Genomic DNA, 12,100 nt, shown 5'->3' with positions numbered 1-12,100 from the left:
TGTGACATTGCCAGCAATTATGGACCTGGGACTTTATGGAAAAGAGACTAAGATTAAACCTGGGAGAGCCCAGGATTGGAGAGCAAAACTTTACATTTCATAACTCCTGCTTTTTTCTTCCTGCCTCTGCATTGCTGCTGAAAGACCAAAAACCAAAACCAGTTCAGAAGCTATTTTTTATCTTTCTCATACTAAAAAAGCAACAAACAGTATTAATGAAAAATGCATGTGACTATCTGCATTGATATGAGATCTCTATTGTTTCCATTTTACTCACTTTTAAGGTAAATCAAAGTATCTTCTACTGATCGTTCTTTCTTAAAAAAGGTTTACTAATTCCTAGGAAATCTTTTAGAAGTATAATACACAGAAAATGCAAGTATCTTCAGCATACAGCACAAGGAAATTTCACACACTGAATACACTGTGAAACTAGCACCCAAGTTAAAAGTAATAGATTTTGCCCAGGACCTAGCATGTTTCTTATGTTGCCTTCCAGTTGCTACCTCAGAGCAGCTCTCCTTCTCCTCCCTGATGGTAGCCACTCTGTGACTCTAACAGTCCTGATTATTTCTGACAGACACACTTTTATGCCTCTTGTGTATATTTACTCATTGAATCCTGAGAATAATCCTATGAGAAAATATTACTATTGTCCCCATATTAAAGATGAGAAAACTAGGGAGCTTAGTGTTTGTGCTATTTGTCAAGGTCACACTTCTATTAATAGAAGAGCTGGGATCCAGTGCCATGAACCCTGGCTCCTTCTCACAGACGTTTTGAAAATCCTAGAACTCTCCTTTAACTGTGCTCTCTTCCTGTGGCTTTCACTCTAACAGAAACCTTGAAGCTGGAAACCTGCACAGAACCAGAGCAGCTGTGTGGCTGGTCAGTGAGTTGGAGGGACTGAAGTTATGTATAAGGGATGAATGGTTCAGTAAAGCAGGACCGAGGAGAAGGTGGGAGGAAGGTGCCAGGATTGGCCAGTCAACACCATATGTCACCAACTTCCCTCGTGGAGATGACTCCTTCCCACAGGTATTTGCACCGACCACTCTTTCCTGGTGGTATAGATCAGTTACACCTATGACATCAGGACTAACCATTCTCCATAATTTCCAGGACTTCCCTCAATTCCATGGAATGCCACCTTTTGACAAGCATTTCCTGATAGTGGTAGGACTGTTTCAAAGGACAAAATGGACAAATACTATTTGGAGATCGATTCATATAGAAAAAATAAGGATTTAGGTTTTCAGAATAAAAAAAAAAAACTCATGTTTTCTTTCATAAGAATTGAAAAAAATAAAACAAAATGCAAATTTAGTAAAATAGGTGAATATATTTTCTAAATTTTAATACAGTGTACACATAAAAATATCTTTTACATTAAAATATAAATAAGATACAGGAATAAATATATAAATATAAGTAAGTAAACAATAAATAACATCAGGGCAGTCATCTCTTAAGGACTGATGCCCTTAGGGCTTAATAATTTTAACATATACTTGTGTATTATTGCTGACAAAGTATCAGCTGAATTAATACAATAAATTCTGTGATTAAAGTTGAAATAAGAGCCTTCTGAAATGACCAAACACGTATGTGCAAGGGTGATATGGCATCTTAGCCAATGAGAAACATTTCAAGGTGACCCCAGGTCTCCATCCATAATTCTTATCCTTTCTTGCAAGTTGGTTGATGAATACAAGGATCTCATGATTTCCACTCTGACAATTTCCCAGGCACAGTCACTGTATTTCTTCTCTTTCAGGTAGAGATGGATTCCCTGGAAGTACCTCTTCACAGCCAGTGTAGGGCCCATCACTCCCAGGGCAGTTTCTTCATCTTCCATCGCCTGCACCAAGCAGGCGTCCAGGTCCTCCAGCTGCTGATGGAGCCCAGTGCAGAGTTTGTCCAGGAGGGAGGTGTCCCAGGCGGCAGAGGAGCGCTCTGTGTGGAAGAGGCGGAAGACCTGCTGGAGCATCTCGTGGAGGACAGAGGTGGCCTGGGCCTTCGGGAGCTGGCTGCCATCCACCATGTCCTGGGGGAAACCGAAGTCTTTTCTGTCCTTCAGACAGAAGCGAGGGGAGATTCTCCGCATCTGGCCCAGAAGCATGAAGTTCTTCCTGCTAATCCGCACGTGGTTCTGAGACAGGTCGCAGCCCAGAGATCCACCAGGGCCGTAGCTGAACATCACCAGGGCGGTCAGTAGAGAGAGCACGAAGGCCATGGGGCAAATGAGGCTGCTGCTGGCCTGGCTGAGACGGGCGTCTGGGGGAGCCTTGGGGGTAGGTTCTCTGGTGACATTCTTTCTAAGCAAGGCCATTAAATAGGGAACACAGTAATTTTCATTTTCTAAACATTTCTGTCACTTTTACTTCCTTTTTTGGGTTTCATTTATGTATTCTCAGTGTCTAAGATGTTATCAATCTAAACTATTAATTTTGCACTTTTCCCAATAACTTCTGATGTGCCCATCCAAATGGATATTTATTAATCAAATGAGAAATGTCTGTGTGTTAAAGTCAGAAATGCTACAGGTATGTAAGTACATTCTCTCTCTCCTTCTCATGCATAAATATTGCTTTTCTCTGTTCCAGGAACAAATTTTTAGCCATGACCTTAGTCTCCATTTTTACTGCCTTACTTTATATAGAAAGGCAGGCTTCCTCAGCCCTATGGTTTCTGTACTTTTTTAGGGATTTACTAGACCACCTCTGGCATTTAAGCTCTTTGAAGCCAAAGAGGGGTTTCATAGCAGAGGCTGATGATTATAAGTGAATGAGCTTTTTAATGTTTCTCTTCCTTCACATTCATACATGTCCATGTAGTTATGCTTCAGGGGACCACAAGGTTAGTACTAGTACCCTTTCTTTCCACCATTTTCTTACTGGAGACCTAGTCCTCCACAGGCTGGGCCAATACTCCCACCGGGAATACTGGTTCTTTTCAGAGAATATGGGTGTTGAGGTCCTAATTCCAAGAAAATTGTATTTCCCCAGCAGCACCTCAGTCACAAGGGAGAGATCACATCTAGTCACACCCTCTCCTCTAGAGTGACAGAGTCCCCTTCCTAACCTGGACTCCCTGCCTGAGGGCAGGCTCACCACATCCCGAGGACTTTAAAATCTCCTTTTTGTGGAGGGATTTGTTTATTGTTGGGAAAATAATTCATCTTCCAGGACCCTCACCCTTGCCCCTGGAGTGTTTTTGTGAAGGACCTTAGTCCTCAGTGGTGACCTCCTCTTCTCCTGACCCGTATCAGAAGTGTCAGCAGCCCTCAGATGCTAAGAGCAAAAGTGTGTTTTCTCTAAGGAGGTGGAGGAATTATCCAATTCTAATCATTTCACCCTGAGTAAACAAATAATTTTTATTTTACCAAATACAAATTTTATTATTCAACTCTTTTACTAAAACTAGTGAACACTTGTTACATTCAGAATTTCTGAGCTGGGGGCAGAGAATTCAACGATGGTGTTGTCTCTCATTAAAGCTTATGTCACAGAAACCAGTGAGGTTCAGTTGTTCATTCAGTCAGTTGATGCCAGTGGGCTTCTCCCTTCCTCTGTCTCTGTCTCCCTCTGAGAATGCAGGGCAGCGAGGCCCAGGATTAGGTCAGAGAGAAATCGCCTTCTTTCCTCTACTTGTGTGCGATTCTACATTTAAAGTTTTAAAGTTTTTTATAAATTATATTCACTTAGTGACTTATTGGGCAAAATTTGTCTTGCTGCTCCTCGTTAGTTCTAATTCATGGTGAGGTAAGAGCAATACAGGGAAGTAAAAAAGGCAGAGGGGCTGCGGTCTCTATCATTTTCAATGCTTTAAATTTTTTGTTTCTCATTGCTACTTTCTTAGAAAGTAAAATTCCACAATTATTTTGTGGGTGAAAAGGAAACTAATGTAAGGTGAAATTCACGAATGTGAAAGAAGGGAAGTGATTTTCCACAGACACAATGACATATTCTAAGTTAGCAAAATTTAATACAGCATTGTTGGGGCAGGATAAAAGCCAATATGAATAACAGAAAGTCTGGAAAATGGCTGCTTCTGCCAGAAACTCAAAGAAGACCGAGTCCTGGGTTAACGGACTGCCTTCAGCTTTGCAAGACCAGGCACCTGATTTTTCTTTCATTTAATCGATATGTGATTATTTTTGAAGAAAGAGGGAAGAAGTCACACCGATCAGCTCACAAGCAACTGGCAACCAGAACCCAATGGCTAGAACACTAACCCTCTGTGGCAGGATCGTGGAGATCAGCCTTGCTGAGCATCTGTCTAGTTGATGAATCCATTCAGGTAATACGAAGAGTGCTTTGAGAACACTAGAATTAAAAGGAAGGGAATTAGATGACGCCAAATGATACTGATCTTAATCTGGATAGTAATCGTCATATAAAAGTAGCAACTGGGGACTTCCCTGATGGTCCAGTGGGTAAGACTCCGAGCTTCCAATGCAGGGGGCCCGGGTTCAATCCCTGATTGGGGAAGTAGATCCCACATGCATGCCACAACTAAGAGTCCACATACCACAACTAAAGATCCTGCATGCCTCAAAAAAGATCCCGCATGTTGCAACTAAGACCTGGTGCAGCCAAAATAAATAAATATTAAGAAAAAAAAAGGGAGAAACAGAGTCTTTGCTGAGAGATGTAGGGAATATGTTGAAAAAAAAAAAAGTAACAACCGAATTTTATTGCTTGCTTATAAGGAACTAGCCACTTTCTAAGTTCTGTTAACTTGGTCCTCTCAGTAACCCTATTTCGATCACACTCACTTATACAGCTGGAGACAAATATCAATCTGGACGGATGAACTATTCCAAACGTACCATAGATACAAGGGCAAACCTTAGTGAGGGGCTTTTCTGTGATTTGTCTGAAAGAGCCCAGTAAAGAAAGTGAAGGGTGGAAAAGAACATGATATTTAAGAACCAACTAAATCATCAGAGGGAAGATAGCGAGATGACAAAGTACCCTTAATTCCACTTCAGATGCCAAAGGATTGCTGTCGCTTGTTTTGGAGGGCTACACAGGGTGTGGTCTGTCAACCGAGCTGACTTTAAGTTCTAAGCAAAAATAGGCAAAATCCTTATTAAACAGTTAGAAAGGAGTGGATTTTTCTGCCAATTGAAGGAACAAGTCTAAGATTTTATGAGTTATTTCTTCAACGAAATACAGTAAATAGCTTTATTAATCCAAGAACAGCAGACTTCTGGAATCTATGTATTTTTAACTCTTGAGTTTTCTTGTGAGTTAAAGAACAAAGTAAAAGCACCTAACGATTTCTATCCATATGAGCTCTGACATTTCTTCTTCAGGATAACAACTAAAAAGTCACTCGCCATCCGGCTCTACAAGAATGAAGTCACTAGTCACTGTAGTCCCTGACCCCAGCGTGCCCTGTTAGGAGTTCAGGGTGGAGATGAAGAACGAGGCACGCTGTGCTCTGGGAAAACTGACAGAACAGGCCAGTAGGTCGTTAAATAATTTCCCAAGAAAATTTAATAAACGCAATTTCTTGCATGTTCTCCGTATGTAAAAAGCCCTAAAATCATTAACAGAGACATCTGTTCCTCATAACTAGCAGCAAACTTCTACCAAGTTGTGTCCTTGATTGCATGTACCTCCCTCACCAAAATCACCAGTATATACTGACGTCCCCCTTACGTCCTTGGGGCAGTTCGTCAGAGCTGAAAGGCTGTCCTCCAGGCTATAGTCCTCAGTAAGTCCTCCCAAAAAAATGAACTCTCAGCTCTCATGTTGTGGTTTGTTTTCAGTCGACAAGGACCTCACTGATTTCCCAGGAGACCTCCTCAGGTCAGCCTGTTCTCATTCTCAATGAAGACACCTCCATTTCTCACCTACAGTCCAGGCTGGACATCCGTTTGTCTACTGATAGAGTCCAGGGAAGGATCTCTACTCTATTGTTCCAACTATTGGTTAAGATATGGGTATGACCAAGACAGAAGCGCATATGCGCTTCTTAGACAGAAGCAGTGAAGGTTTTTAATGGGCTCCTTAGCAGGGAGAGTCTGGCTTGAACTCCAGAGTCACCCTCATGGTCTTGTATAGTTGTCTTTATTTAAATTTCTAGCCTCAGCCCATTAAAACATCATAATACTGAAGAATTGAAATAAAAATATTTTAAAAATCATTTGTTAATAAAATGATATTTTTAGCAGTAATATAGGAATGGTTTCTGCTTGTTTTAGGACCCTAATCCTTAGGAAGTTTCCCAAACCTCTAAATGTCCTTCTGACTTTAGAAGTACCTACTCAGTGCTGTATGCACCAACTGGAAAGAACAGAAAGATGATCCATCAGTGTCCTCTTTCCAAGTGCCTAAATTAAATAAATGAATTTCCACTTAGCTCTTTGTTGCTTTTAGAAATTGTGACCTTCCAGTGTGCATGTTACTGATACCTTCCTGCTGGAAAGGCTCTACCCCAGTTGTTGCTAAATATATTAAAATCCCTGCCTGTGTCCCTTCTATTCAAGCATATTTTGTTTTGTTTGTCTTTCAAAGGGGCAAAGACATCATGATGGAATGTAAGAAATTCCTTGGATTGCATTGTCCCCAGGAATGTCCTTCCCTGCTCTGTGATTACTTGCTGGGTCCTAAGGACAAAGCAAGTTTGCAGCTGGCACTGAGGTAACCCTCGTCCCTTCCAAGACTCCGCAGGCTGCTGTGGTATCAGTGCTGGGGACACTGCTAGTGGCCACATCCTTATGGGAGAACTCTGTGCTATCGCATGCACCTCATTCTTTTCTTCTCTGAAAAGGAATGTTCTGGAGAAACAGTTGCCTCGGTGCATCTCATCTGTGTTCTTCCATGTCCTGAGGACCTGCCGCTGTTCCAGTGAACGCTTTAAACATCTCTGTTCTCCTTCCAAGTTCTCAAGCTGCTGCTGCCTTTCAACTCGATGTTTCCTGCGCTTTGGGCTTTTTGAGCAAATAAGAGTCCTGAACCAGGTGAGTTCCTCCTAGTGCAGTCAGCACGTGGAAGTGTGCAAATAGAGGCACAGGTGAGCTCCTGGATTCTCCACCACTGTTCAGTGTTGGGCAGGGTGCCATCTATTTACTGTGTTTCTCTGGGAGTCTGGACAGTCTGGACCTGCAGTGCTTGGCAGGCGGAGAGCGTGGAGTCATATGAGAGTTTCTGACAAACCTAGAACTTTCACTCAGCTTCTGCTTTCCATTGGTGGCTTTGTAGTCTTCAGGGGAAATTGACAGCCAGAAACCCTAATGGAGAAGGAAACAGCTGTATGAATGGGCAGTAGAGCTGAATGCAGAGTGAATGGGGAGAGTACACTGGATTTCTACACTGGGAGAAAGTAAATGATTATGGTATTTGAAAAATGAAAAAATGGGATCCAGGAAAGCAGAGATGAAGGAGAGTTATGCCATGTATCAGAATCAGCAGATAGATAAATAGAATTTTATATATATCGTATACCTTATACTATATATTCATACGTATGTAGCATAGATATGTATTATTATATTATTATGCATAAAATTACATACAATTGATGAAACAGTTTTTCCCAGTTCTGTTTTTTAGGCTGTCAGTGTTCTGCAGTCAGTGACAGAGAGAGGGAGAGGAGAATTCATTATTCCCATTTAGATCTGTATGAAAAAATAAGAAGATAGGCACTACCTGTTAGCTTTCACTCAGTGGATGATATTCTGCTAAAGGCTCTTTAATGTTCCAGTTTGTCTAATACCACAACAACTCTAGGAATATTTTCATTTACTTTATATTTGAGGAAACTGAGGCTCAGGGAAGTTACGTGATTCTCCAGGATCACACACATGTCCTGGCAGAATCTACATTCAATGCAGAATCCTATCTCACATATAAATAATTATTTAAATTTCATCCTGTTTAATTCTCAAACCCTTGGTTTCCTTCTTCAGTGTTTCCTGAAGATCGTTGTTCCCTCGCTGACTCCTAACTGCACTCGCTACTCCATCTCTGTGTCCTTGGCAGCCTCTCCTCCTCTTTCTCAGTCTTAAAAGTTGAAGGTCCTCATAAGCTTTAGGTCCTCTTCTCATTCTACATCCTACTCATAAGTAATGACATCCTTACCATATCTTGATTTTCAAATATGCAACAAACACAAATTAATATCTCCATGATGTACGTTGTTGTAGATTCCAGATCTGCATATGCATCCACCAATGGGAAATCTGTCTTTAGATGTTTGTAGAGCACTTTATAGAATACATCTGCCTTCTTGAAAAGCCTCATTCCAGATGCTAGTGAGAGAATCCCGTTTCCTTTATCTCTCATTGTAACAGGAAACTTAATTGAAATAATTTTAGCATGATTACTGTTTTTATATCTCTTTCTTTTCCAAACAGAACTCTTTGGCATTTGCTTTTTTCACCTCTTTATTCGTGGAACTATTATATATCTGATATAGAAATATGAAGTTGTAAAATATAACCTACTGAAACAAGTGAATGATGAGTAGAATTCATCATACAGGACTTCCCTGGTGGCGCAGTGGTTAAGAATCTGCCTGCCAATACAGGGGACACGGGTTTGATCCCTGGTCCAGGAAGATCCCACATGCCATGGAGCAACTAAGCCCGTGTGCCACAGCTACTGAACCTGAGTTCTAGAGCCCACAAGGCACAAATACTGAGCCTGCGAGCCACAACTACTGAAGCCTGTGCACCCTAGAACCCGCGCACCGGAACTGCGGAGCCCACTCGCTGCAACTGCTGAAGCCTGCGTGCCGAGAGCCTGTGCTCCGCAACAAGAGAAGCCACTGCAATGAGAAGCCTGCGCACCACAACGAAGGGTAGCCCCCGCTCGCCGTAACTAGAGAAAGCCTGTGCATACCAATGAAGACCCAACACAGCAAAAAAAAAAAAAAAAAAAAATTCATCATCCATTTTTCACTATGCTTTGAGAATTTAAGCTATTTCTTTTTGTAAGAATAAACCAATGCAGGCTGTCATCTGGGGAAGATTTTCATAAATTAAACAAGAAAATAATTTGAAAAAAGATAAAGGTAAGCATATTTTATTATATTTGAATACATTATAAAGTTGAACGTGATATTATACAAGCAAAACTATTTTAAGTACCATACATAGTTTGACTGAGATAAAGTAGAAGAATAAAATAGGTGAATACATTAGAGCCTTTCGCACTTTAATCACTGTTATTTTGAACTCCTGGTCTGATAATTCCTAAATTTCTACTGTATCTGAGACTGTTTCTGATATTTGCCCTATCACTTCAAACTGTGTTTTTCACCTTTTAGTATGGTAAGTTTCTTTAAAAGTTGAACGTGATGTACAGGATAAAAGGAACTGAGGTAAATTGACCATTAGATGAGTATTTACATTTATCTTGCTAAGAGGTTGGCTGTGTTTACTTCTAGTCCTGGACTCTGTTTCTACCGTCTTTATTTTCCATATCGGCCAAGCTGGCTTATCCTTCAGGATTGGTCTTCTTTTTTTTTTTTAATTAATTTATTTATTTCTTTATGTTTGGTTGCCTTGGGTCTTCGTTGCTGTGCATGGGCTTTCTTTAGTTGCGGCGAGCGGGGGCTACTCTTCTTTGCGGTGCGCGGGCTTCTCATTGCGGTGGCTTCTCTTGTTGCGGAGAACAGGCTCTAGGTGCACAGGCTTCAGTAATTGTGGCATGCAGGCTCTAGAGCACAGGCTCAGTAGTTGTGGCATACGGGCTTAGTTGCTCCGCAGCATGTGGCATCTTCCTGGACCAGGGCTTGAACCGTGTGCCCTGCATTGGCAGGCAGATTCTTAACCACTGCATCAGCAGGGCAGCCCAGGATTGGTTTTCTTGAACATAGATTTATTAGACCTGTTTGGCAAATAACCACTATAGGAGACAGGTCTGCATCTTGTTCACCATTGTATCATTAGCACAGAGTTCATAACAGTTACTCCAAATAATTATTAACAGAGTATTGGATTTTCCATCAGACCTCCCATTAGAAGCTTCTGTTGACCTCACATCAGAACCTTATATTGAAGTAATTAGTAACCATCATTAGATGACTCAGTAGATTTCTACTGAGCCTCTTGGTTCATCATTCTCCATCTCACAATGAAGATGTAGGGTGGTGAAAATTTAGGGCCTAGGATGCTAGATAAAGTTAGCCTTCTTTGCTTTCCTGGTGTCAGAGTCTTTGTAATGTTATACATTCTTTTTCAGTTCATATTTTTCTTGGCAAGGGTTGTCTTGCTACTACTGAATTACTTCCTGTTTCAACTTGAGGTTAGTTGCTTAATAGGAAAGTAAAAACGGAAACATAAACGGAAACATTATGATTTTCCATAATGTTCAATACATCACTTATTTCCTTCTCCATTCAACTTTCTTGGAAAGCGTCATTGCATTTGATGCACTGAAGTAAAGTGAAAACAGATACAAACCTGACTATGATGAGAGTGAAAGAAGTAAAGTGACTCCCCAGGTGAAACAATGACAGTGGGAGTTCTTCTCTTCTCTTGTCACTCTTCCACCTACTCCAGTATGGTTTCTGCTGATTAATCCCACCAAATCAGCTCTCAGTAAGGTCAGTGCCATCTGTTTCCCATGTAGTGGATGATTTCAATCTACAGAGCAGCTTACTGACAATCAATATAATGTTAATCAAAATGATGATAAATTATCCTTGTGAATAATTAAATATGTCATGTTTTAAAGTAAATAAAATATTAAATATGATTATGAGTTACAATACATCAAATCCATGAAATTTCTTCTGAGGCAAAAATGTTTCAGAAAGGTAAAACCATGCAGAGAATAAAATGAGCCACCTTCTACTCTAGGTCCCAGCCTTGCGTAGGACCTCCTTTCTCTCCTCCAATTCAGATGGCAAATATCTCAAACCTGTTTTCTATGTATATTGTCATTACCTTCTTTTACTCATCCTTCCACCTTCTCTTCACCTTCTGCTGATTAAGTCTACCAAACAAGCTCTCACTAAGTGGCCAATGCCATCTCTTTTCCCAATGTAGGGAGCATTTTCCATCTATGATTTCATGAATGCATTGAGTCTTCTAAGCAGTTTCAGTCTTTTCAAACACGGTCTTCTCACCATTCTCTCTTGTTAACATATGGCCATTCCATGTCCGCTTCCTTTGTGGTGTTCCCTCCCTTTTAAAGTTAAGGTCATAAGACTCAATTTTAAGTCCTTTTCTCATTCTATACTGTCCTCACATTTGATCACTTCTTCAGTTCCATGCTTTACACTTCGTGGGATTGCTTGTAAATTGCCATCTCCAGTATCCAATGGACATTTGCACTGAAATGCCTACTAGTTAACTATAGGTAATATCTACTGCTTTTATTTTTGTATCCTCACATGGCTTGATCCACCTTCTACTGGGGGAATTCCATTTTTCTCCCTCTCATTGTAGCATTCAACCTAACTGATATTCATTTCTACTACAAATCAGAACTATTTTTAAAATAAGTAATAAAATTTAGTTGAAATATGAATTAATTATTGTTTTTAGGTTACTCTCCTTAAAAAAAATCAAAGTTATAAAAAGCAAGATTGGATTAGTTATGTTCATGTCTGTGTCCTGAGGGCAACACAAAACCTGGCTAGAGTTAGTCTATTTTTATTTCTAATGTGAGAATCATAATGATGGTCAAGGAATTGTAACACATTCTTTAATCATTTTGCACATTCAGGCTTGGTGTTTCTTTTTTAAAGAATAAACAAATGAAGTTTTCTCTAGTAAGAATTTAATGAACAAAGAAAACTCATAAACTGAGTTAATACAAAGTATATATTTCTTCTCTTAACCACAGTGTATACATGCACATAATATTATGTAAATAAAAATAATTTAAATCTTTATAAATAGTGAAATAAATATTAAAATAGATAATAAATATTTAAGTAGATAAGTAAGTAGATAGATCAGCATGGGCATCTATGAGGGACGAGTGCCTGTAGAGTAGAACATCGTGTTGCTTAATATTCCTGAAAACACTGGACAAATTAACTCAATTCAGGGCATGAGTGAGAGCAGAAATGAGAGTCTTTGACATGGCAGCACAGGTGGAAGTGTGGTCTTGTTAGTGAGAATCATTTC

The 12,100-nt window shown here is 40.1% G+C and overlaps 1 protein-coding gene across 1 annotated transcript; it reads right to left on the bottom strand.

The window, feature by feature from the left end:
* Positions 1–1,628: 1,628 nt before the first annotated feature.
* On the bottom strand, positions 1,629–2,251 carry LOC117312605 (interferon omega-1-like). The gene has a single exon (XM_033858041.2). It carries the CDS (start codon positions 2,234–2,236, stop codon positions 1,649–1,651), a length of 588 nt encoding a protein of 195 aa, XP_033713932.1. The 5' UTR covers positions 2,237–2,251; the 3' UTR covers positions 1,629–1,648.
* Positions 2,252–12,100: the final 9,849 nt, after the last annotated feature.

Source organism: Tursiops truncatus, chromosome 6 (assembly GCF_011762595.2).
Source record: "Tursiops truncatus isolate mTurTru1 chromosome 6, mTurTru1.mat.Y, whole genome shotgun sequence".
Lineage (NCBI taxonomy): Eukaryota > Metazoa > Chordata > Mammalia > Artiodactyla > Delphinidae > Tursiops > Tursiops truncatus.
Note: the sequence above shows the minus strand (reverse complement) of the source record. Positions and strands in the feature narration are given on the sequence as shown.

Bases quoted from the DNA above. Each gene is read 5' to 3' on its own strand.
- LOC117312605 (XM_033858041.2), bottom strand. From the start codon at position 2,236: ATGGCCTTCGTGCTCTCTCTACTGACCGCCCTGGTGATGTTCAGCTAC.